This window comes from Carassius gibelio, chromosome A2, assembly GCF_023724105.1.
Source record: "Carassius gibelio isolate Cgi1373 ecotype wild population from Czech Republic chromosome A2, carGib1.2-hapl.c, whole genome shotgun sequence".
Classification (NCBI taxonomy): domain Eukaryota; kingdom Metazoa; phylum Chordata; class Actinopteri; order Cypriniformes; family Cyprinidae; genus Carassius; species Carassius gibelio.
The window spans coordinates 8,368,914-8,396,581 of record NC_068372.1 but is presented as its reverse complement, the minus strand read 5'-3'; the positions used below and the strand labels follow the sequence as shown (position 1 = coordinate 8,396,581).

Below are 27,668 nucleotides of genomic sequence, written 5' to 3'. Positions count from 1 at the left end.
TCAAATGGGGGACCCCCCCTGGCGTTGCTGGTGCTTGTAATTAATATGATTTTAAGAGTTTAAAAACATTGCAATCAGTTCTCCTTTTAGAAAGTGTGATGAAGTGTACTTATTTTAAATTCCTTTAAATCTCTTGAGCTGCAAAAGAGCAATGAACTTTTCTTGTTGGCAGAAGTACCTGGCCACATTCTTTTATGTTCTTCCTTCAGTTCCTGATTGCTCTTCAGCTTCAGCATTGTGATCACTGCTGCTCTTCATCTTTGATCAAAATACTTGGTTGGATGGACAGATTTATTACTTGGATCTAGATCCCAAAGTCCAAAAGGACATTAGCCTTGTGGTTTTCAACCACTTTCTGTGGAGAACCCCAGTTGGACTTGAGTGTTCTCAGCAAATACCCACAGATGTTCTTGTACTCAGTCCTGCTGACTTCAGTGAGGTAGTCAGTGTTTATGTTGTTTCTGCATCTTGCATCCTGCATTTAGGAGCTGTATTGTCCCTGGAGATTCCCAATACACTCTCCATCATCTAAATAACATTTGTTAAACATATTTTGGGTAGCATTTTATTTTACATTACGTATACTTCCCTGGTACATACATGGAAAATATCTTATACCTACAGGCAAATGAGTTGAAACACAAGGTACTTACCTTAAGCGTATGTACATGGTAACAAATAAGAAAAATGGCTGTACTTAACAATCGTACATCCATGGTTATTAATTTGTACATACAGACAAGTGTGAGTAATAACGTTTTTGTTGTTGTTGTTGTTGTTGTTGTTGTTTACTTAAATCAGTCAGTCACATTAAAAATAAGCACTGATTGATTTAAATTAGTATCCTGATCTTTGTGTAACACTGAGCATGCCACAATACGCAACAGCAACACTACCATCCACCTCCTTGAATGAGGGACATGCTTAGCCTGAGGGAGCCGACACATTAAGGCCAGTATTTAAGCTATGGTTTTAGACTAATGAAAAAAAATATATATAAAACTTAAACTTGCTGCTTATGAGATAAATGTTTTAAATATAAACTTATGAATAAAGAAATATGTAAAAATTTGTTTAGAACTTTAATAATAATACTTTTAATATGTAACTAAAATCATTCAGAGGTTTTGTTGAGTCACTGGCTGCTTCCAAAGTCAAACAATTACAAATAATTCACAGCAAATCCTTCTACTAATAGAAACCTTCTACTATTCTACTAATTAAAAGTAACTTTTCTTTTACTTGTCAACTAACTCTCATTATTTTCAACCACATTTCATCTAACTCTCTACTAATAGTATTAGTGAACTGTTAAGTTGGCAGCTGATATAGTTGCAAAGTTACTTACTGTTTATAGTAGAATGTCTAAAGTGGACTATCAAATTAAACTGTTTCCCACATTTCCTCCCGCTGCTATTATGTACTATGACATATCTGATATAAATATACAACACAAGAACTCATAAGAGACATTTTTTTCGGTCCCACTTTAAATTGTCATTAAAACCTATGTACATACATAGTAACTAAAGGTATACGTAGTGTGTAACTACAGTATAAGTACACATTGGTACAAAGTACCCTGCCTTTAGAGATTAGACTGGCCCCTTCCTTGTTTATTTTTAAGTCCTTGCTAAAAACTGTTTTATTTTCCTACGTGCATTGACTACTGTGATGTGTTAGATTTTTTAATAGGTGGTTTTAAATTTTTCTCTGGGCTGTTTTCTGTGTATGTGTAATATTCTTGCTCTTCTGTGAAGCACTTTGGTCAGCCTGGGGGCTATTGTAAATGCACTATTAAAAAAAATGTAAATGTAAATTGAATTTAAATAGTATCTACAGCTCTCATATTTCTGTAACTACACATGTAACAACCCTCAGGATGGTTTTTTTTCACTTCACTAAGTACTTGTGTAACAGGTCTCATATAACTACATTTTGTAACAACAATATGTATAAGAGTAATTGGAACCATTTTATCTAGAGGGTGAAGATGGGTAGGTTTAGGGATATGTAAAGTGGGAGTTAACCCACTTCACCTTTTTGTTTCCCCCAGGAACTGTCCACTTAATATAAAGTGTACATACTATGTACTATACATAGTATGTAGACAACTAGTGGGACTGATATTTTGAACGGTCTTGGGCCACACAAAACAAGTCCAAATGGTGTCCAAAATAATAACATCAACCACAAAAATCTAAAACATTTTCAGAAACATTTTCAAACTATTGGGCTTTCCTTTACGGTTCTTTTGAAACTGCTCTCTAAACTTTAGGAAAGCAAAGCACTTCAGGAGGTGTTTTTGTGTTGTGTCTCTCGTTTTTTTCTTACCTAGTTGGAATTTGTTAACAGTTCTTAGTGTCAGTTGTTTTCGCTAAATGGCATGTTTGTAGCCAGAAAATATGTTTTAGTGCGGATTTGTCACTAAGATATAAGTCACTAAGATTTGTGCCAATTATTGGAAGTTATAATTTCATTCCTGGCAGCAGCACACAGCTGGATATATTCGCTTTGATGGAGCATCGGCATATGCCCTGAGGGAACCCACTGCTTTCTGAGCTTTATTGATCATCTGCCGTCGAATCTGCCACTGCCTTTTTTTGCTCGAGTGAGAATGAGAGTTTAGTCAAACTGCACTCTGATAGCTCACCCATTTTGTCATGATTCTGCCTTCATGTGCTGACTTTCCTCTAGTCTTGAGGCAGGATCATGACAGACCCGTGTTTTGTGTACAAGCACATGGCCTTGTCTTTGGGCCATGTGTTTGTGTTGTCTCGTTTCCTTGCCCCGCCCCCCTTGTTATCCTAGTTGCGGTGATTGCCTTACCTGTGCCACCTCTTGTGTCTTGATTAGTCGTCTTATTTTTATCCCCTAGTGTGCTCTGTCTTTTGTCGGTTCATTGTTTCTACAGATGTGTTTACATATTAGCTTGTGAGATATTGTATCATTGTTACCCCTTGAAGAAGTCTTTGTATTACCCGTGAGTGTTTGTCTGTAGTTAGTGTTCTAGTGTTTAGAGTCTTTGTTTATCATGTCTACCCAGTCTTGTTAAGTTATTTAGTCTCTGCCCTAGTCGTTGTTTTCCCCCTCGTGGGTTTTGTTTTCCCCTTTTTGTATTTAATAAACCGTTGTGTTGTACTTCCTGTCTGCAAGTAAGTTCATCCCTACCCTCCACATGACACATTTGTTACCTTATCAGAGACACCGCCTGTGTTCACCTATTACCAAGATCAATGAAGCCTAGATGTTGAAAAATTATGATGAATTTTCCTAAAAATAGAATAATCTTATTAGCATCTTATATCGACAATTTTTTTCTCCTTATAAATACAGTTTATGTCTGTTAAAATCGTAACTTGTCTTCACTGCAGTCCAGATTATACATCATGGCCTTAAATTACACATTTCCAAGTGTGCACCACATAAAATTTCATGGTTGGCCATTCAGAAAATGAACACAGACCCATTTTGAAAGCACCGTGTGAGTTTTAATGCTATCTCTAAGGGAGCTCTAAGTATTTTCAACGAGGGCAGGAGTCGTTGCTAATGCATCAGCATAAATGAGGAAACACAACACATTAGCACAGTAAGCTTTCTCCTTCTTGGCGCTACTACATCTGATAATTTTCATTTTGTGCGTCTCAGAGTGTCTGCCTCTGTTTTTCAGCAGCAAATTCACTTTAAATCAGATTTGTCTGGTTGGTACAGTATGTATGGTGGTGTGGCACTTTGATGCATCCCAAAATAGCATTGCCTCCTGTCCCTCCTCATCTAAAATGCCATTACATGCTGGCAATGAGTGTTCAACATTTATAGAAATATTTCCTTGAGGAAACCTCACTGATCTATTTTTCGGCATGGTTCTGCTTTTATAATTAGCACAAATTAGCATCAACATTTTCCACTTACAACACACATACACTGTAAGCAAGGGAATCAGAGTCACATGATGTTACATATGGCTAGCATGGATGATCTGTTACAATTAGACGTAAAACTTATTTAACACCCATATCAATTCACCCTAATGCCTGGTCTTACGCTTGGCCTTCCACTTCTTTGGGTTTATTCAATATGCCACACGCTCGAATACGGCAAGGAATTACATACAAGATTGAGGCTCCAGCTGGCTGCTTTGTCTTTAGTGTGATACTCACTTTGACCTGACATGCTGAGACCACTGAGCTGTGTTAATCTCTCCCTGCTCAGATAGGCTAAATTCTAGGCTATTATTAAGCTGGAGATGGCATGGTTGGGTCTGTTTTTATGCTTAGATGTTGTAGTGCACAGAAATCTATAACGTCTGCCTGCAGGGGAAAAGTGCAAACAGGTTGTGGCTAGGGTGAGAGGGGTCTGTGATGATGTTACCTCCCCATTTCTTCATTCTTTCAGCTGTCCTAACAGTCCATTACATTCTTCTTATATCGGATTTGTTGTCTGACCCATACCAGACAGTTATAGAAGTGCATAGAACTAACTTAATAACAACTGAGTAAAACTGTATCATCTGCACCTGTGGAAGGTTGAACTTTTTCATTTAATGAAGATAGTACAACCTGTGTTTGGGGCTTTTTCACAGTGGAGTCAATGTGATAGTCCCACTTCAGGTCATGTGAAATGATGATGCTCAGGAACCTGAATTACCTGAATACTGCAGCCACAGTGCTGTTCATGATGAGGGGAGTGAGTGCAGGGGGGTTTCCTGAAAGACAACAATCATCTAGACAGTTCAGTGCATGTTTAGCTCCAGATTGTTGGGACTGAAAGCCTGCAGTTAATTTAAATACTGAAATAGACTAAGATAATAATAATAATAATAATAATAATAATAATAATTATAATAATTATAATAATAATAATAATAATAATAATAATAATAATAATAATAATAATAATAATAATAATAATGAATTGTCAACTAATGTTATTAACTAATATTAACTAATAAATGACAAAAATTAAAAATTCAGTTTTCCAGCAAAAATATATTTAGATTAAATAGTAATCAATAAGTTAGAATTAATTTTAGAGACATTGATAGTTCCTTTATACATTGTCCAAAAAAAAAAAAAAAAAAAAAAACTGTTGTCACAAACCGCTATATATATATATATATATATATATATATATATATATATATATATATATATATATATATATATATATATATATATATATATATATATATATATATATTAAACCCAACACACAGGGTAACTCCACACTTAGAAGGGAAGAAAGACGCACGTACACAACTGGTCAGCCCAACAAAGGAGGAACGCACAGACTGGAACTAAATACATGACTTGACGAGGCAATTGGGAGGAACACAGGTGAATAAATTTAATAACTAAGGGACAACAAGGACAGGAACAGGAATGACCAAATAAGGACATAGAGGGAGAAACACAACAAAGACCAATCCAATCCTGTTAGCTATACAGTGAGGAAGATTATATGGTCACACTTTATTTTAGGGTCCAATTAACAATATTAACTAACCATTAACTATGACTTTTGCCTCAATTAACTCCTTATTGCTTCTTATTAATAGTTTATAAGGTAGTTGTTAAGTTTAGGGTATTGGGTAGGATTATGCAATGTCATGCATTATATGTACTTTATAAGCACTAATAAACTGCCAATATGATAATAATAGAAATGCTAATAAGCAACTAGTTATTAGTGTGAATTGGACCCTATGCTAAAGTGTTACCGATTTTATTATTATTTTTAGTATTATTATTCGGTAAGAATTTTTAATGATATTTTTTTTTTTTTTTTTTTTCAGGATTCTTTGATTAAAAGTAAACAGCAAAGAATAGCGTGTATTTGAAATGTAATACTTTATAACATCATAATTGTCAACTTTGATTTATTAAATTTCTTTCACTTAAAATACTTCTGATTACAGAAGTTTTTGAGCCCCTCAATCCACACATGGTTGAAACCCAGTGAGCTTTTCTAATCTTCCTTGGAAGTGAGCTCGCTCTGGGTGACGCATGTTGTCAACATCATGTTGCTCTGCACTCATTCAGGACTGATCTTCATCAGAGTGAAATGTTGATCAAAACATGAAGTCAAAGCATCCCAATTTGTTGGCTCGGCACGGAAGCGTCCTGAATCGCAAGCGTTGCTATTGATCAGTGCTGCCATGCTATAGAGTTGCCGGTGTCTCAGAACATCCTGCACCTGAGTCAGCATGTCGATGCATTTGATCTGTGGATGCACCTCAGGTCTTTACTCTCCATTCATTTAATAGAGATGGAAAACCTAGTCTGCTCTCAAAGGTGAAAATTGGAGATTCAGCACAAAAAGACTCAACAGAGATTTTCAAGCCCTTAGTCGAGCTTTATTGCTTAAAAAGTGAAAGATAAAGGGAGAAACTGTGGAAGGGAAATTGGATATTTATTATATTCACCACCAACAAAGTCAAATATTTTAAAGGTTTAATGTTGCTATTTGGACAGGTTTCTAATTATTTAGAGGTTGCAGAATATTAGCTCTGTGGCTCTTTAGGCATATTATTACATTTCTATCCATGCAAGTTACTTAATGTGACTGTGAAGCTCAAAAAAAAAAAAAAAAAAAAAAAAAAAAAAAAAAATATATATATATATATATATATATATATATTATCATAACGGTAGCCCAGTGCAATTATAGAATTCACTTTTAGATGGGCTCAATTTCTAACTTTGTTCTTTGACATTATCATCTCTGTAGGACATTGCAGGTTTGAATCTTGATTGTTTGACAATGTTTTAAAGCTTGGCTTAAACAAAGGATTCAATGTATTTTTGTGTTGGGACATTTTCAAGTGAAGCAGCTTATTGAAGAAAAAAAAGCGAATCTCCTGTTCCAACACGTACCAAATGTGCTCTAGTCAATTGACATCTGACAGCTGGAGAGGCCATTTGAATAAAGCAAACTCATTGTAACAATCAAGAAACCAGTTTGAGATGATTTAAGGTTTGTGGCTATCTGGAAGTAGCAAACAAGATGGATTCATTGTGGTGGAGGAACATGGTCAGCAACAATACTCAGGTAAGCTGTGGTATTTAAGCGATGCTCAGTTGGTACTGAGGAGCCCAATGTGTGCCAAGAAAATATACCTCACACCATTACAGCAGCACCCTGAACAGCTGGTACAATGCAAAATTCATTCATGCTTTCATGTTGCTAAATGCCAATTCTGACACTAACATCTGAAAGCAGAAATCGAGAAACATCAGACTAGGCAACATTTTCCAGTCTTGTATTGTCCAATTTTGGAGAGCCCGTGTGAATTAGCCACAGCTTGTAATAAGTGGTTATTTGAGTTACCTTTCCACCAGCTCAAACCAATCTGTCTGTTCTCCTTTGTCCTCTGGCATCAACAAGGCATTTTCGCCCACAGAATTGCCACTCACTGGATATTTTCTCTTCTTTGGCCACTTTCTGTAAACCTTAGAAAAGGTTATGAGTGAAAATAACAGCAGATCAGCAGTGTCTGAAATACTCAAAACAGCCCTTCTGGGACCAACAACCATGCCACATTCAAAGTCGCTTATAACACCTTACTTCTCCATTTTGATGCTCGGTTTGAACTTCAGCATATCATCTTGACCATGTCTACATGCCTAAATGCACTGAGTTGCTGCCATGTGTTAGCTGATTAGATATAAATGACAGATAACTAGTTAACACTGCTGCCAGAGTGTTTCTAACACAACAGCTGAGGGAGTGACAGCAAATTTGACATCTTTCTCTCTAATAATTTTCTCCTCATTTGTCATAGAAACTCTAATGTGTAAACGGCTTGTGTGTGTGGCCCCTTTAAGACTTTATACCACTTGCCTGTATTGCCTCTTTAAAGGTGGGGTAAGCCATTTTTCAAAAATGCTTAAGAAAGCATGCTGTCAGTCAATGCAATCGTATAAATAAATTACTAAACATGTCTTTCAGACCGCAACTAAGCAAGCCAGAAGCCAACCATGGCAAGGAACCCAAACTCCATTAGGTGACAGAAATGGAGAAAAAAACCTTGGGGTAAACCGGACTGTGCTGGGGGACTAGTTCTCTTCTGGTCTCCGTAAACAAATACGGTGTATATTGATCGAGGTACATCACACCAGCATTAAGTGGGAGAGAAGAGTTGTATTGTGTCCAGCAGGTTGAAAAACATGAAGATAGATCAGCTCTTTAGCCAGTAATAGATGACTGGCTTATTACTAACCTTAAGCACGATGAACATCCTTTTTGATAAAACTGCATTTGGTCCCAGCTGGTACTGGCACGGCACGTTCATATGCATCTGTGACAAAGGGCTCAGCTAGATGCCTAGGTCTTCACTTAGGGCTCGTGCAGTTGCCAAGGTCTTTGCTGAAGTAGCAGATATTGTACATTATATTCTACTAATCATCTGATATATTATATTCTACTAATCATCTGAAGCCAGACAGCACACAAAGCTAACACTGAATTCTCATTTATGTCAACCACACCTAGAACAACACATCATTACGCTCTGTACCTGAATGTTTGTGTCAGTGTCTCTGTTCACATGTACATGACAGAGCAGTTGGAACATTTTGCTTAATATCTTATTTTTCATTCCAAGAAAGAAAGAGTGCTATAAGAGTTTAAATTGACATTAGAAAGAGTAAATTACCTTTTTTTTTCAGTGAATTCTACCTTTAAAGAAAACTATGTCTTCTGAAGTTTGCTTTTAAGGACAAGAGCAATGAGAAAGAACTGAACAACACTGTGTCCTGCAGTTCTGTGTTATTTGTGCCAGTAATAGAGATGGATGGCAGAGGGGTCAGTGTTTGGTTCTACACACACACACACACACACACACACACAAATGCGTGCACAAACACTCAGAGCTGATTGTGAGGCCAGCACAGCTCTAAATGTCCCCCAGGGATGGTGTTCTCTCTCTCTCTCTCTCTCTCTCTCTTCTTTTGCTTAGGTCAATAGTAATCACATCCTGTGTGTGTTCTGTGGGTTGGTCATGTGGGCAGTGAGAGTAATGGGGGCACAGCTGTTCAGACGCCCCGCTGTGTTGGTTTTCCAAGCACACTCTGTTTCTCTAACCTCAGTGCCTGTGGCCATCTCATAGGACTGTACCGACAGAAACGACTCCAGCTCTGCTCCAAGACCAAGTGAGATGATTTTAAGATATAGATCACCATTTTAAAATATAATAGGCATAATCCAGATGCAAAGTTAATTTCAAATTGTAGGCAACTTCATTATGCTGCCGCTTAAGACTTTAAGACACTTAAGACAGTCCCATAATCAGTGTTAAGTACTCGAGACTCGGACTCCATCTTCCCAAGTCCACTCGAGTCCCAATCAAAATATTTCATGATTATTACTGTTTGTTAATATTTCTTTAAATTGATGTATGATTGACACTTTCAATGATTGGTGATTTTCTTGTGACATGAGATGTTAGGATAACGTCAGTGCAGAGGCAGCAGGACTCAGGTCAGGATGTCTCATGAACTTAACACATTAACTTTTTAAAACGTCTGCTACATGTATTATTCAGTTTGAATATAAGAGCCACAAACAGTATGTGTGCAGTAAGTCTCTAAAAAAGAAATGATATGTGATATGTGGCATTTTATATCAAAATACTGTGTACATGCCATGTTAAATTTGATATAGTGTTTGAGTATGGTACCAATTTTATTGTTTCCACCAAACATTTTACATACTCTTGAAGATTTCTTTAGGTCTTGTCTCTGACCCAATCACAACTGGACTCGAATGAGCTGGTTTCGACTACAACCCTGCCCATAATGCATGTAAATACAAGATGATGGATAAAATGTTGATTACAAATATACGGATAACACATTAATAAAAAAATGTAAAAAAGAAAGAAAAAAGGTTAAAAAGACAATTTTTTCCCCCAAAATTGTACGTTAAAAGTATTTAGTTAATTAAAAAATATAACTTCAAGATGGTGAATGAAAAAACGTATTATAAATATAATTCTAGTTCATGCAATACTGGAATTTATCAGAAAAATTAGTTAAAATATAAAGGGGAAAAAAATAATATTTTATCTCCATATTTGTGTAATATGTATACTTAACTCAGAGAATAAATAAACATCCAAGATGGTGGACAAAATGTGGTTATAAATATAACTATAAATTATTAATTACTGGCAAATATCTATAATTGTTTAAAATAATTAAAACATGACTATTTCACCTCAAAACTGTGTGTATATTTAACGCAGTGAAAAAAAAGGCACATTATTTAGGACTTAAATAGTTAATCTTTATTAATAGTTGTCAGCAGTGAATTATATTTTCAATCCGCATTTTATCCACCATCTTGGCTTTATACTTTTTACTAAACATACTTACAATTCATTCAATATTGAAAACAACTGATCAAATTAATTTAAAACAATTTAAAAACTAAATATTTAAACCTAATGCTAAATATATTTAATTCACTTAAAAATATAAAGCCAAGATGGTGGAGGATATGTTGATGATAAATATATTTTTACTAAGGGATTCTGGTGGCTGGACCCTTCTGACAAATATTTATAAAATGGCTAAAATCACTTTAAACAATTGCAATTTTACCCTTACATTTGTGTACCTAAATTATTGTACTATGTACAGTATATATTAATACAGTATAGCAAAATAAAGAGACTAAAAGATGTCCTCTCACATCACCAGTTTTGAAATCAAACTTTTATAGCTGAAGCCTGTGTACAGTGCCCAAATCAGTCATTTGTGAGTTTATATTCGTCTTACTGTAGGATGCAGTCTCTAGCTACAGTTTAGATAAAGATTCTGTGTGTTCTGATTTGAGCTCTTAGTTGATGGTAGATATAGATTATGGTGTTGTCTGCACTGTCAGATCAGGTGCTTATCATTTAGATCTCTTTTTTATCTTTATTTGCACTCAGTTTCTCATCTCTGCACGAAGAATAAGCACACACACACACACACACACACACACACACACGCACAGTACCCCTCCAGAAGCTGCTCATTTGCTTCTTTCCTGCTGCCCCTATTTACAGTGAAATATAGCTGCAACATCTGTGCTTACAGCACAAATGACAGAAAACCACAGCCATGTGGTTCTTCCGAGTACATGCTGACATTTATGATCTGATGTTTTTGTCTGTATAATCAGCAACAGAGTGGCCTCAATGTGCAAACGTTTCCCGTTGAGACTGAATAACATTATTCGCAGCTGTAAATTTGCCACTTGCAAATTGATTCATGAAGTTCACTCTGTAAACCTGACCAAACATCCAGATAATGAAACCGTTTATATAACCCCACACAGCTGGACGGTCCTCTGACCATAACGTGCAGATGTGTTCTAATTTAGGATCTGGTGTTTTCTGAAGCAACATCATTCAAATAAAACAGTACATTATTTGGTTTACATTATTTGCACACACACACACACACACACACACACATATATATATATATATATATATATAATATTATATATAATATACATATTGCACTTGCACTGCGCCGGGTGTATGATAGGGCCCATTAACTGAGCAAATCATATAATTCATTTAATACTGAAAACTACTGTTAAAATGATCTGTTTCTACAAAAATATCAAGTTGCACAACATTTAATTAACAATAGGCATTTAAGTAATTTTAAACTAATTTTTAACAAAAGCTGTTTTAATATATTAAATATTAAGCTGCACATATTTATCAACATTGATAATAAAACAACAATAATAATAATAATAATAGTAATATTAATGTTCCTTGATTACTGCTAAAAGTTTTGCATCACAGTAAAAAAAATAAAAATAAAAAATACATTTTTAAAATATAACATTCACTTAACATGGTAAAATTCACAATATCATTCTTACTGACCCCAAACTTTTTAATGGTAATCTACTGTATGTCTTAACAGTGTGTTTGTTTTGATATCTTGTATATTTTAATATGGATATTATTCATAACCCATAAAAACATGCTTTTTAAAAAACTTTCAGCATTTCATAGGATAAGTAGTATGCTTTTATGTGGTTATGCTTTTAAGTTCCTCCTTAAAATTACAAATGTTGCTTCTTAATAATAAAATAATTTCTGACACTGGTACTTTTTCCACTCCTGAAATCATTTAAGAAGCCTGAAACTGTTCGCTTGTTTGACGTTTGGCTCGATTTAGCCTAGAGTGTATGAAACGGGTGAATAATATGAATGGTTTCGGACTGTCTGGGATATTGGATGTCTTTTTTAACTTTCAATATTTCCATCTCCACTAGATTTGGAGAACTGTCAGAGCGGTGCTGACTCTTTATTCTCTAATCCTTGCCATGGGTTTTGCAGCCAGAGGAAGAAGAGTATATTTAGATGCCATTGGGGAAGGTGTTTAACTTTAGCCCAGAGTCACTCCATTCATCACAGGAACGAGCACAAAGGGGAGCGCAGACCTCGACTCCAGCTACAGGCCCTGATATTAATCACTTCTGTGGTCAACCAAACGCCAAACACTTTATACTCATTTAAAGTATATTGGCTTACAAAAATAATGTTTCTCCTGATAACTATTGATTATCCTGAAGCAATTCAAGTTATATAGAAGCTGAAAGACTGAAAAAATACAAATAAAGGGTTCATTCTCTGTTCAGTTTAATCTTCTCACACTGCTCTCTCTTCTGCTCAGGATATGTGTTAGCTTCATTCCAGATGCAACCATATGGAGGTCTTCAGAGATACACACACCTGAAGATATTTTATTAACTTAAGAATCAAAATGATGCAGCCTTAAATTGAATATTTGCCGTTATCAAACCTCATATTCAATTCAATACTGCGGATTCAATAAATAAAATAAATCAGAGAAGGTAATTGAAGTCATACTTTAATATAATTATATTATTTTCCAGTCAAAAATACAACTTTTGAATGAAAGGCACAATACAACCAGACTTTTCCTCAGTCTCAAAACAAACGCATACAGAACAGCAGACTTTTTTTAAAGAAAATACAAAAATAAATCATATTTCAAAATTTGGAATGCCTATAAAGCAATATGAAATGTGAGACATTTTTTAAAAGTTATGATTCATTAATCAACTACCAGTATTGCTCATTACAAACATGGGAAATGGCACACAGGTAACATTATTAGGGGAAAAAGAACATTAAAAATATGGAGTCAAAACTGATAAGAGGGCAAAACATTAAAGGGTCTAAGAGGAAAAACTGATGTGACAGTGTAGTGCAACTTGTTTCTCTAAACACAATGCAAATGCAAATGCAAGTGAAGGAGACGATATGTCATGGTTACCAGCATATGGGAATTTTAACTGCATTGGTCCAAAAAGAAGGTAAAAAAAAAAACAACAACTCTAATGTTTATGAAGACAGGAACATGAAAAAATAAGAGCTTTATTATGGTTTCCCTTTTGAACACTCTTGGTCAAAGCAACGGTGATAATATTCTTTGGTATTTTTATTTTTGCATACTTAGTTGTTTCGAATCCATTTTGTTCTCCTTTTAGTATTTTCATTTCAGGTTTGTTTATTAAATCAATTCATTCAACTTCCATCACAGGCATAATTTGACCATTCACACTTTCAAATTCAGTTAAGACTTGACTTCCCGTAGCAAAGAAAAACCAGATGTCTAATCGAATATAGAGACTAAAATAAAGCACAAATGGATGAATCTCAATGCCTGTCAAGAACACATCCAAGTAATATTTCACCAAAAAACTGCATTTTCCTTAAAGAAAATGTATACTGATTTAAATGTATATTTTAAAATATATATTTAATTATATTGCTTTGAATTTATGTTGATACAATCTTTTTAAAAACATTTTTTTGTAAAACATTACCTGGACATGATTTTGTTAAAACTCAACCAAATATAAACCAAACTCCCTGTATCACTTCAGTTATAACCCCTGCTCATAGTGCACCTACAGCACTCAATTTATTAATTCATTAAAAACCGTACTACAGGATCTTTATCGGAACCTATATTGGTAGCAAGGGATATTACAATCATCTATCACACACACACACACACACACCCCAGTGTGATCATAGCAGTTTGAGCCTCTAGTCTGCTGATTTTCACACGACCCTTTAATCCATGTTCATGTGCAAACTTCTTTAATTAGTCCCTGGAGAGGACTGGAGCCAATGCTGGCATGATTTATAGTGGGAATGAAATAGCGACTACCTTGAAGGTGAATGAATGTGTTCCAGAATCTGGTAGCACATTTGTAAAATTACTTCAGAGGTCTTTTTTTGGGAGGAGTGGGGGCACAGAATGTTCCCTGTTCTGGACACTACCTGTTAGTATTGCTCAGCTGTGTGAGTTCTGTCAGGTACTCCCGCAGTTCTTTAGCTGCCTGGAAGCGACCGTACTGTTTCTGAGGCCTGGTGCACTGGTCCAGCAGAGCCGTGAGGCGGCCGTCTTTGACCAAGTTGGCAGGGGGGTCATGGAGGAGACCGCCCGTGGTGCCACGCCAGGTGGCGAATCTGGAGAGCAGGTTCTGACAGATAGCATAGTAGTTGTGGTCCACGGTGACTCGAGAGCAGAGGATGTCCTTGGAGAAGGAGAGGCAGGCCTCTTTGTCGCATTCCTCGTAGCGGCTCTCGTACCACACGTCATAGTTCTCTGGTTTATCTGACATAAAAAACAAATAAATAAAAAAACGGTCAAATGTTGCATAATATCTGCCAAAATAATACATGACGATAACCCTCAAAATCAAAAACAGCATGAAACAGCATTTGCAGCCCATGCTTCTGGGAGAAACAGGATATTCAATAATTGAATATTGAAGACTGAAGTTTGGGTCCTCTGATTTCAATGTGTTGTGTTGTTAAATGTTTCTGGTTTAAATTAATTAGACAATTAATTTTTGATAACTAACATTTGATTTAAGAATTAAAATGGAATCCAGAAAAAATTAAACAGGAAAAACAAACAAAACCAAAACTCATTTGGCCCTATGAAGCGGAGCTAGAGCAGAATGAGATCAGTATTTATGACACTGCTGGTGTCACGAAGAGTTAGGACCCCTGCACAGCACCATTCGGATTGGACCCCAGGGGCCAGCTGCTCATACCAGCTAATCAAAAGCTGTTCTTGCAATATTTGCTGTAGTTAATAAAAACAGCCTAACACCTGTTCTCATTTTGTAGCTGTGGTAGCTTGATGTAACATGTAGGCCAGTTTACTTTGAGCTTCAGTAGAATCCATTGAAGGGTAAGTGACTATTAATAATGTTACAAAAGATTTCAAATAAATGAAGCTTTTGAGCTTTCCATTTATCAAAGAATGCAAAACTAATAATAATAAGAATAAATTATATTTGAGCAATAAATCAGCATATTGTAATGATGAATCATGTGACACTGAAGACTGAGGGCTGCTGAAAATCCAGCTGTCATTAAAGAAAATAAATGTGTACAATAAATGACAAAAGAAAACAATTGGAATAATAATTTTACTTGTGATAATATTTCACGATAATACTGCTTTTGCTGTATTTTGATCAAATACAGTGGGGCTCGAAAGTTTGGGCACCCTTTGCAGAATCTGTGAGAATGCGAGTATTTTTCAAAAAATAAGAGAGATCATACTAAATGCATGTTATTTTTTATTTAGTACTGTCCTGAGTAAGATATTGTACATGAAAGATATTAACATTTAGTCCACAAGACAAAAAAATTGCTGAAATTATTAAAATAACCCCACTCAAATGTTTGTGAACCCTTGGTTCTTAATACTGTGTTCTGTTACCTGATGATCATTGACTGTCTTTCTGTTTTGTGATGGTTGTGCATGAGTCCCTTGTTTGTTCTGAACAGTTAAACTGAGCAGCGTTCTTCAGAAAAATCTTTAAGGCCCTGCAGATTCTTCAGTTTTCCAGCATCTTTGCATATTTGAACCCTTTCCAGCAGTGACTTTATGATTTTGAGATGCATCTTATCACACTGAGGACATTTGAGGGACTCAAACAAAACTATTTAAAAAGATTCAAACATTCACTGATGCTCCAGAAGGAAACAAGATGTATTAAGAGCTGGGGGTGAAAACTTTTGAACACAATGAAGATGGCCAAATTTGTCTTATTTTGTTGAAATATATTTTTTTTCCATTTAGTTCAGCCCTTCGTAAACAACAGAAGATACTTGTATGTTTCCCGGTACACAAATTAAGTACAATTTACTTTGATCTTCAAATTCCAAAAGTTTTTAATGCATCTTGTTTCCTTCTGGAGCATCAGTGAATGTTTGAATCTTTTTAAATAGTTGTGTTTGTGTCCCTCAAATGTCCTCAGTGTGATAAGATGTATCTCAAAATCATAAAGTCACTGCTGGAAAGGGTTCAAATATGCAAAGATGTTGGAAAACTGAAGAATCTGCAGGACCTTAAAGATTTTTCTGAAGAACGCTGCTCAGTTTTAACTGTTCATGCACAACCTTCACAAAACAGAAAGACAGTCGAGGATCATCAGGTGACAGAACACAGTATTAAGAACCAAGGGTTCCCAAACTTTTGAGGGGGTTATTTTAATAATTTCAGCAATTTTTTTGTCTTGTGGACTAAATGTTAACATCTTTTATGTACAATATCTTACTCAGGACAGTACTAAATAAAATATAACATGCATTTAGTATGATCTCTCTTATTTTTTGAAAATTACTCGCATTTTCACAGAATTTTACCAGTAGTGTACGACTGATTTAGGATTCTAATCCTGATTAGGCAGAGATTAGAGTACTTTTCAGTCATTGCTTTGGGGTTCTAGAAACTCAACAGGTTGACTTAAAATGTCATTACACCAAACATAATCTTTTAATCTAATTTTATAGCATGTTTGCAGTAGATTTCATTACAATGTTAACTGGCATTCAATTACTCTTAATTATTAAATAAAACAATGAAGAAGTTTGCATTACCTAATACATTAACCTAAAACAGTGCCTAAATATTTGTCTGTAGGTAAAAAAAAAAAAAAAAAAATTAAAGAAACATGTTTTAAGGGGAAAAAATGGGTCAATTTCATGTTAATATTCAACACAAGTTTACTATGGTTTGCAGAAGCAAGGATTGAACTTCTTGTCAAGTTCTCCTGTTTCACAACATGCAGTTTCAGTCAGCTGACTTGTATTCAATCCGGCCTATTCCTTATTCCACTGGCTTTTCCTTTTAAAAACAGCTTGCTGTTAGATTCTGTGTATCAGACAACAACTACAACAACAACAAAGCTCTTTATTATTACACATCACTCCATTTATTGTTGTTTCAATCTTCTTCAAAAAGAACAACCTACACTAAAATGGAACAACACTCTGAAGAATAAAGACCTTGAATTGATTCAGCTCTTCACTGTGAGAAGACAAATACGAAATTCTTCTGAAAGCATGTGCAGTTCTTCTCTAGCCATACATTTTAATGCTGAACAAATCAATAAATCTGAGGATCTTCTAGGAGGAGGTGGTGGGGTGGAGAAATAGACTGGGCTGTGACATCTATTCATCAGCAAAACTAGATTGAGTAATAAAGCACCTTAAAGAGTTGGGGATCTGCTGTCTTGGTCATTTGACACAGCTCAATATCACGCCAATAACTAATTAGAGAAAATGAAGTCACTGCACTGCCAATCACACTCATGGAAGCCAATTATGAGATCCATGGGAGGTAATGTGCAAAAGCCAATCAGAGCACACGCTGGCTTCGGCACTTTTCTCTTTTGCTTTGTGTGTTGAGAATCACATCCAGAGGTTTATGGAGGAACAGCACGAAATATTGTTCCAGAACTCATGGAAATCTTACATTAAAGAGACAGTTTGTCATTTATTCACCCTCATGTAATTTCAAACCAGTATGACTTCTATGGAACACAAAGGAACCCCACTGACTTTCATTGTATGGACAAAAACAGATGAGACAATCTTTAAAATATCTTCTTTTGTGTTCAGCAGAAGAAAGAAATTCATACAGGTTTGGAACAAAATCAGAGTCAGTGAATATTATTATTATTATTATTATATTTTTTTTTTGTCTATTCACCCACCGGATATTATTAAACTGTAAAAACTAAACATGCAATACTTTACAATTAAAAATGAACAAATATATTAACCTCTTTTAAATGTTAGTTAATAAAAATGTCAATAGTTAATTTTGTTGGAAACAACTTTTGATCGTAAACAATATTAATCAATTCTAAAATTAAAATTAAGATTATTAAATTCTGAAGAAGTATTTTTTCTTAGTAAGGGTCGACCGATATATCGCCAAGGCCGTTTTGCTACGTTTTTCTACTTGGCTTATGTGTTCGAGGTGGGACTTTTATTCTGACTGTGCACCAGACTTTTTTTTTGGAAGGTGTTGAGAAAGGCAACGTCTGAGCGCACTAGTGATGGGAAGTTTAGATCATTTTACCAATTCAGTCCTTGGAGTCTCATTCAGCAAAATGTAAAAATCTTTTTTGAGTCATTTCGTTCATTTTAGCAAATTGTAATTAAAATGTTAAGTGTTACTTCCCTAACATATCTAGTACTTACGCAAACTATTGATTATTAGTTCAAACTATTGAGAATTGATTAGTTCACCCTTTGAGTTTTCCAAGTCATTCTTTTGTTGCGTGTTGTGACAGCATTGGATAGAGAAATTAATTTCCTTACAAACAGGTATGTAGTTATTATTATAATTATTATTATTAGCATCATCATTATTATAATTATTATTTACTCTTATATTATATTATTAACATTATAAAACGTTCTCATTTGCCATCAGCATTAAGCAAATACACATTTAAATACATCTTTGAATGGCTAATGAACATTTATTTTCACAAACCTTGCAAACTTAGTCGAATCCAGCTGTGAGATCTTGTCAAGTGTGCATTTTTATCCAGCACATTCGCGTGTTGTCTGTGTGACGGTGGGTCCGTGTGAATTTAATGCTTTAAACTTTTTTAAATTATGCTGTGCTTTATGCATTTGCCCACGGTCATATTTATGTCATTTTCACTGTGTGCTATACGTAAAATGGGTTTTATTTGAAAAACATGTTTCCCAATGCACACAACCTATTCAGAATACTGAGTGCCCTGTTGGTTACAGTGTTTACTTTCCTTTTAATTATATTTTTGTAAAAAAAAAATGTTTTTTGATAAATACTTAAATGTTTTATTTATTATCTGTCAATTATTTTACCTATATATTTTTTTAATCCATTGTCAAAAGATTTCACATTTCTTAAATAAATAAATAAATATATATATATATATATATATATATATATATATATATATATATATATATATATATATATATATATATATATATATATATCGGCTATTGAGCCCCCTGCTTTCCAAGATATCGGCATCGACTGTCAAAAAAAAAAAATATATATATATTGCTCTACCAATATTTCTTAGTTAATGCAAACAAATTAACAAATTTGAACGATTTAATGCATTTTATATAACTATTATTAGTATTATCATTATATAATAAAATCTAATTATAAAGTGTAAGCATTAAATGTTATTAAAAAAAAACAAAAATTGGCATTGCTTGAGATAATCGCAATAAAAATAGAAATAGAATAAAAATCATTTCTGAATCCATGAATGGCAATCCTTAAAAGGTTCACGTTAATTAATGTACAGAGATATTATAAGCAGAATTAATTACATTTAAAAGATGAAAAAAAAGACTTCCAACCTTGATGCCCAACATATGTACATGTAAATTCAGAATAGAAACTTGATATAAAAAGCTGGTGTTATCTAACATTTTAGAAAGACCCATCTGGAAGCAAACGCGCGCACACACACACACACACACACACACACACACACACAAACACACACACACACACACACACAAGCTCCATTCAGATAAACGCTGGCAGGCTGAAGCAAATAGCCATTGTTATGTAGCACACATGCTCCAAGTTCATCCGCCAGCCCAGCCTGCCCTGTCTAGATGGCAGATCCACTGGCATGCATACTTGGTCCAGCACTGCACCCATCCATGCCAACTCACTACAGTCCAGAATCAAAAGTGCATCTTTGGGCCATGTTCATCTGCTGCAATGCACTTCTACAGCAATGCTTACTTAAACGTGAAACTGGAATCCCATGAATTATCAAGAATAAAACCTAACTTTTCAACAAAAGGGCAATGTTTGGCCATTGGAATTTATTTTCAGAAGCAATTTTTATCTTAGCAAGGAACACTTTTATAATCACCTCATTAAATGTATTCTGCGTGTTGTTTTTTTATGTCAAAAACTTACATTCAGCCAATCACTTCATTCAATCAATCAACATACTATAGACTGTTACCAATAAAATGTTATCATCAACAGAAACTATCTTTAAACTATAAATGTGGAACAAAAGCTGCATTTAGCATAGCTATTATGCTAAATGTTGCTCAAAGATGGTATGTGTTTACACAACAACTGCAAAATTTAAATTGCCTACATAAAGTATGTAAATTAAAATTTTAATAAAATCAATCAATAAATAAATTGGCTGGTGACAGTCTCTGACGTCACTACCGGTGCGACTATAAATAAGCACCTGGAGAACATGTCACCCACTTCTTCGTCTGAAGTTTGCGTCCAAAGCATGACAGGAAGCTAGAGGATGGAGTGTCTTGTTCCCTACTCAGGGAACCATGGTTACATTAGTAACCTGAGATGTTCCCTTTCAAGAGAACTTCGAACTGCATCCTCTAGGGGGCGCTTTTGGGAACAGTATACCCACGCCGCCATGCTGAGGGGAGTGCAGGCCAGTATCATGGCGAGCACTAACTACCAACTCTACCATTTCCATCGGAGTTGCCCCTGGGATGTTAGATGGCTGTCCATGACATCATCCCTTACAGCCAAATGCCTAGGCTACATACCCAACTTACCTGTAGGGCCTCGACCCGGGGTAGAGGGTAAACACCCAGCTCTCAAACGAGGGGGAGCTCGACCCACCACATGTTCCAAGCTGGAACAGCTAGAAATAAATTTACTTAGCTGAGGGAGCACAACCCAACTCTCACGAGAGAGGGGGCTCAACCTGCATCATATTCCATGCTGGAACGGCCAGAAAAAAAACAGCGCATCAGAGAGGCGAAGGAAAGGCCTACTTCACCTGATGCTGCTGGATGCCAGGTGCTCTGGGAAAAACAGAGAACTCAACTCTCATGTTAGAGGAGAAATCTGAATTCAGAAAGAGAGTAGCGCGCTCATAGGAAACCTTTTTGGAAAAGGGGAGCGCTGCTAAACGACCACGAGAACAGCCCCTGGAGCGAGGAATTCAACTCCTCACAAGGGTAGAGAACTCGGGCGCTTGAAGGGAAGCGCAAGGCTCACAATAGCCCTTCATGTTGAGGGAAGCGATGCTTGAAGTGTATTAATAAAAATACACTGGTTGAGTGGAGCCCAAGGACACAAGGTCTAACCATCTCGAAGAAAGGGAACAAAGCAGAGCACGTAACCCTTACCGTACCGGATTTCAGAAAGAGTGCAGAGTCTTGCGTGCACACTTACAACCATATGCTTTTCAGAAAGTACACAGAGCTTAGCATGTGTACTTAAAGTTTCCTAAGCATCGCAGAGGTGCCAAACCGTACGGGAGAGGCATGCTCAAATTTACAAACCTCTGGCGAGGGGAGCATCACCTGAGACAGCATATACAAGACGACTTCCATAACTGCAAAGAAACTCACACACATTACCACCAGCAAACTCTCTCTCTCTGTCTGGTGTCTTGCATGCTGGGAAGCGAGAGTGTGGCGTGGGGTGTGAGAGGCACGTGCGAGAGCGTGAAGTTTCTTAAGTTTTTTCTTATAGTTAAAACTATTTTTTCCATAGGTTTAACCTATCTTCTTTTATTATTTTCTTCTTTTTTTTTCTCACTTTTTTGGGTCACCGATTATTGTATTCAAGTTTGTGAGGTGTTTTCTAGTCAAACAGAATGGCCTCTCTCCCTGTGGGGGAAGAGCCATGTCTCTCGCTTTGGAATGGTTTCAGGTGTGTTCCTGAGGCAGGTAGGTAGCAACAGGAGAACAGGTAGGCCATGAAAACATTGTTTCTGCATCTCGTATGAACAAGGCAGTTGTCATTTTTAAAAAACGAACAACTAGTAATCAGAATAATTGAAAGCGGCATTTGGGTGAAAGAAACTTTTGTACCAGTTACACCTCTTTTTGCTCCAGCTACAAAAGTGACAATTTCCAATGTACCTCCTTTCATTAAAGATGACGCGATCGTGCGAGAATTGACACGGTTCGGAAAGATGGCTAGTGCTGTGAAAACGATTCCTTTGGGTTGTAAATCTACCGAACTTAAGCACATATTGTCACGTTACGAGACGCTTGAAACACGACGAGAACCAATTGCAGGTAAGTATGATTTATTTCAAGGGATAATCCAGAGGGGTAAACAGTCCAGGCAGGGGTCGAAACCAAAACATCAATCCACATACAACAAGACACGAACACAAGGCAAGGCAGAGCAAGGCAAGACGAGAGTTGACGGACATGAATAATACATAACATTAAACAAGGACTCCGTAACATAGACTAAGACAGACTGGGTATTTATACACAGAAGGATAATGGGGAAACAGGAGACAGGTGGGGTGAACAATCAATTACGTAACAAGGAGGAAGGTGACCATATAAGGGAACAGGAAGTGATCTGGGACAGACACCGTGAGAAGGAGGACATCTAGTGGAACCCCGGGGAACAACAACCCAGACACTGTGACACATATTGTCTTTTAGACGACAAGCGTTTTTGTTTCTGACAGTGCCTACTAAAACACTGGATGTTTCGTTTCGAGTGACATGTGGAGAGAGTTCTTATATGGTTTACGCGAGCACTGATACTTTACGTTGTTTTGAGTGCGGAGTTTTTGGCCACAAGAGATTGTCTTGCCCTCATAAACAGCAGCAGGCAGAGGAAACAGCAGGGCCGTCAGGTTTGAGGAGTGCGAGTAGCGGAGCGAATGAGGTGGGAGAGCCGGTGAGTGATGCGGGTGCTCGGAAAGAGGACGGAGATGCAGAAAAAGAAAGTGAAGGTGGTGATAGAGTAGAGGTTGGTGTAAACGTGACTGGAAGTACTGAGGGTATAAATGAAGAGGTGTCATCTATTGGTTGTATTGTTACTGGTGCTTTATGCTTCAAAGATGATAGAATGCAAGAAGACAACACAGGTTCAAATGATGAAGCGGAAAAAGAGTCCGAAGACAAGAGTATTAGAGATGGTGATTCATGCATTGATGTAAACGTTGGCAGATATGGAGATTTGTATACTGTTGAACAGATAAACTCTTTTCTGGATGAAACTAAGGGGAGGAGTGTTAATGTTGAAGAGTTTTTTCCTGACCTAGAGAAATTTATCGCATCTGTAATGAAAGCTCGTAAAGAATGTAACGTTGAGATTTTGTTGCAGCAAAAAAGGTTTAGACTAAAGAAATATTTGACAGCAGTCAGACAAAAAATTCAAAAGATGAAGGGTAAACGTAGGTCTACTAGAACTAGTCTTAAATAAATCTGGCCTTTGCTAGGTTTTTTTCTTTCTTTTTCTTTTTCCTTCCCCCTATTTATGGATGTTCTTAAAATAGGATCCTTAAATATAAACGGGGCAAGGGACAGAAGTAAATGGCCTTTATTAAAAGAGTGTTTAAATTTGAAAGAAACTCAAGTTGTGTTTCTACAAGAAACACATAGTAATGAAGAAAATGAAACTGATTTTGGGATGTGGTGGGAGGTAGATCATGTTTTGAGTCAAGGCACCAACCTTAGTGCAGGGGTGGCAATATTATTTTCACCCACATGTAAAGTTAAAATTTTGTCTAAAAATGAAGTAGTGAGAGGGTGCCTACTTGCACTAAGAGTAGAAATAAAAAATAGAGTTTTTGTGTTAATAAATGTTCATGCTCCTACAACAGGTAGAGAGAGAATATTTTTTTTTTCTTAAACTTAAAGATGTAGTTTCCTCTTTTATAAATTAAGATTTTTTTAGTAATTGGAGGAGATTGGAATTGTATGTTAGATTTTACTTGTGATAGGAATGGAGAAGAACCTCATTTTTTTATCAGCAGCATCTTTGAGAGAGATTACAACACAATTTGGACTTATTGATATTTGGAGAGAGAAAAATAAAACCGTAAAACAATATACATGGATTTAAGTGACAGAAAATAGGATCAGTGCAGCACGGTTAGATAGATTCTATGTCAAGAATACAACGTGCAGTAGAATAGAAGAGACAAAAATATGCCCAAGCCCGATTTCAGATCATCATTTAAGTTCCTTAAAAATGATTGTAACACAAACAACCCCTCATTGTACTTATTGGAGATTTAGTAATAAATTATTAGAGAATCTTTTTTGGAACTATTGGACAGAACAAAAAAGTAATTATGAGAATCTTCTTCAATGGTGGGAGGTGGGAAAAGTTCAAATTAAGCTTTTCTGCCAACAATATTAATGACAAGCTTGGATTAGTTTAAAAAGGAAAATGTCTAAACTAGAAGAAGATATTTCTGCATTATATGTTTCATTGATTAATAAGAATGACATGGGAGTGGAAGAAAATTTGTTATCCAAAAAAACATGAATTAAGAGGTATTTTACATGAAAAAGTGAAATCAGCACTCGTTAAAGCATGGTTTATTTCAATTAATAATATGGATGCACCTACAAAATACTTTTTTAATTTGGAAAAGAAGGTTGTTCATGATAATTTTATGCATTGTTTACGAAGACCTGATGGTAGTATTACATCCGATCCTTTAATGATGAGAAGAACTGCTGTTGATTTTTATTCTAAGTTATTTGCAAAAGAAGACATTGATCTGAATACAACATGTGAACTTTTTAAAGATTTACCAAACTTGAAAGAAGATGAAAGACTCCAGCATTACCTTTGAAGAAGTAACGGATGCAGTAAAACAACTCTCAACTGGCCGAGTACCAGGTCTTGATGGACTTACCGCAGAATTTTACAAGTCGTTTTGGGGAATAATTGGACAGGACGTTTTTAAAGTTCTTGAAGAAAGCTTTAAACTGAAGGAACTGCCAAAAAGTTGTCAAAGGGCAGTCCTTTCTCTTCTTCCAAAGAAAGGAGATTTGTGTTTACTTAAAAACTGGAGACCTGTTGCTGTTCTTAACTCTGACTATAAGATATTGTCTAAATCAATTGCAAATCGACTTAAGATGGTTTTAGGTTCGTTGGTTCATGAAGATCAGTCTTGTGCGAGTGCGAGTAGCGGAGCGAATGAGGTGGGAGAGCCGGTGAGTGATGCGGGTGCTCGGAAAGAGGACGGAGATGCAGAAAAAGAAAGTGAAGGTGGTGATAGAGTAGAGGTTGGTGTAAACGTGACTGGAAGTACTGAGGGTATAAATGAAGAGGTGTCATCTATTGGTTGTATTGTTACTGGTGCTTTATGCTTCAAAGATGATAGAATGCAAGAAGACAACACAGGTTCAAATGATGAAGCGGAAAAAGAGTCCGAAGACAAGAGTATTAGAGATGGTGATTCATGCATTGATGTAAACGTTGGCAGATATGGAGATTTGTATACTGTTGAACAGATAAACTCTTTGCGACAGGACGTTTTTAAAGTTCTTGAAGAAAGCTTTAAACTGAAGGAACTGCCAAAAAGTTGTCAAAGGGCAGTCCTTTCTCTTCTTCCAAAGAAAGGAGATTTGTGTTTACTTAAAAACTGGAGACCTGTTGCTGTTCTTAACTCTGACTATAAGATATTGTCTAAATCAATTGCAAATCGACTTAAGATGGTTTTAGGTTCGTTGGTTCATGAAGATCAGTCTTATTGTGTTCCTAAAAGATGTATTTATGATAATTTGTTTTTAATGAGAGATCTTTTAGAATATTTAGGAATGTACAATGTTGGTGCTGGTCTAATATTTCTAGACCAAGAAAAAGCATTTGATCGGGTGGATCATCTGTATTTGTTTCATGTCTTAAAGTGTTTTGGTGATAGTTTTATATCATGGATAAAATTGTTGTATAAAGGATCCTTGAGTATGATAAAAATAGGAGGTGGGTTAAGTATACCAGTTAAAATACAAAAAGGAATCAGACAAGGCTGCCCAATGTCTGGCCAACTGTACAGCTTGGCGATTGAACCATTATTGTGTATGCTGCGACGTAAACTAAATGGTCTAACTATAAATGGTAGTTTAAAAAAAGAGTCATATATTACTGTTATATTACTGAATTATATTATCTGCATACGCTAATTATATTACTGTGATAATTCAAAACCAGGAAGATGTACAGAATTTAAAGGGGGTTCTAGACATCTATGAAAGAGCGTCACCAAAACTCCCAAATGATATTCAGTGGGGTACACTTGGTTTGAAATATCTTGGAGTATATCTTGGTCAAGAGGAATATAAAAATAAAAATTGGGAGGGTTTAGTGGAGAAGGTCTGTGCGATGTTGTCTAGCTGGAAATGGTTGCTACCCCAGTTATCATATAGGGGAAGAGTACTGATTGCCAACAATCTCATTGCCTCAATGCTTTGGCATAAAATGATGGTTGTGGATCCACCAGTTATTTTAATCCAAGAAATTCAAAAGAGACTTGTTAATTTTATTTGGTCTGGTCAGCACTGGCTGAGAGCTGCTGTCCTCTATCTTCCTGTTCAAGAAAGGGGACAGGGACTGATTGACATTCGAGCTAGACTGACAGTTTTTCGACTGCAGGCTATTCAGCGCCAACTATATCACCAGCAGCATGGATGGATGGAACTAACATGTGCTCTTCTACGCAAGGCTGGACGAATGGGTCTAGATAAACAGCTTTTCACCATGACTCTAAAGAGAACTTCTCTTGGTGGACTTAACTCGTTTTACCTCAATATTATGGATTTATGGCAAATGATTTCTGTTTCAAGAGAGTGGTCAAAACCAGGTCCGTGGCTGTTTAACGAATCTCTTTTTTTCAATCCTCTTTTTCCTACTGAGATTCTGAACTCTGACACCATAAGGTCAAAGTTGCTGGCTGCTGGAACATCTATGTTTCGGGATCTAAGGATAGGAGATGGGTGGATTGAAGCTGAAGAACTTGCTCGAAAAGTGGGTTTCAGGTCTGTGCGTCTCGCTAAACGAGTGCTAGAAGACCTAGAAGCTGAACTTCCCGTTTCAGCTAAAGAATTTCTCAAAGAGACTTGTGCAGGAGAGGACACAGAGCCATTCACTTTTCCGGAATTTGACTTTTTGATGAAACGGGATTATCAAGAGGAAGATCCAGCAAAATTGTTGTCTTTGAATACTCCAGAAATGGGGTTGTTCAATGATTTATTAAAAAGAACTTTATATACAGCATGTGTTAAAACTATGAACTATCAAGACCTTAAAGACCAAACAGAAAGCAAATGGACTTTAGTGTTGGGGTCAGACTCTTCCCCGAAAGGTAACTGGCGGCCCTGTAAAAAAACCCACTGAAAAGAGAGTGGGAGATCTGCAGTGGAGAATTGTACATGGAGTTTTAGCCACAAACAGACACATAGCATGACTGAATCCTTTAGTTGGGGAGGGTTGTCCTTTTTGTAACGCATCAGAAATTGTGATTCATGCATTTATGGAATGTTTTTGCCTGAAAAACTTGATGCA

General features: G+C 36.1%; 1 protein-coding gene across 3 annotated transcripts in view; it reads right to left on the bottom strand.

Annotated features, from left to right (window-relative positions):
- Positions 1-12,871: 12,871 nt before the first annotated feature.
- LOC128025892 (divergent protein kinase domain 2A) overlaps positions 12,872-27,668 on the bottom strand; it is a 43,549-nt gene continuing 28,752 nt past the window's right edge. For all 3 annotated transcript variants that reach the window (XM_052612480.1, XM_052612498.1, XM_052612490.1), the window contains one exon: positions 12,872-14,669. In XM_052612480.1, the coding sequence (XP_052468440.1) occupies positions 14,364-14,669 (306 nt within the window). In that variant the 3' untranslated portion in view covers positions 12,872-14,363. The remainder of the gene's footprint in view (positions 14,670-27,668) is intronic.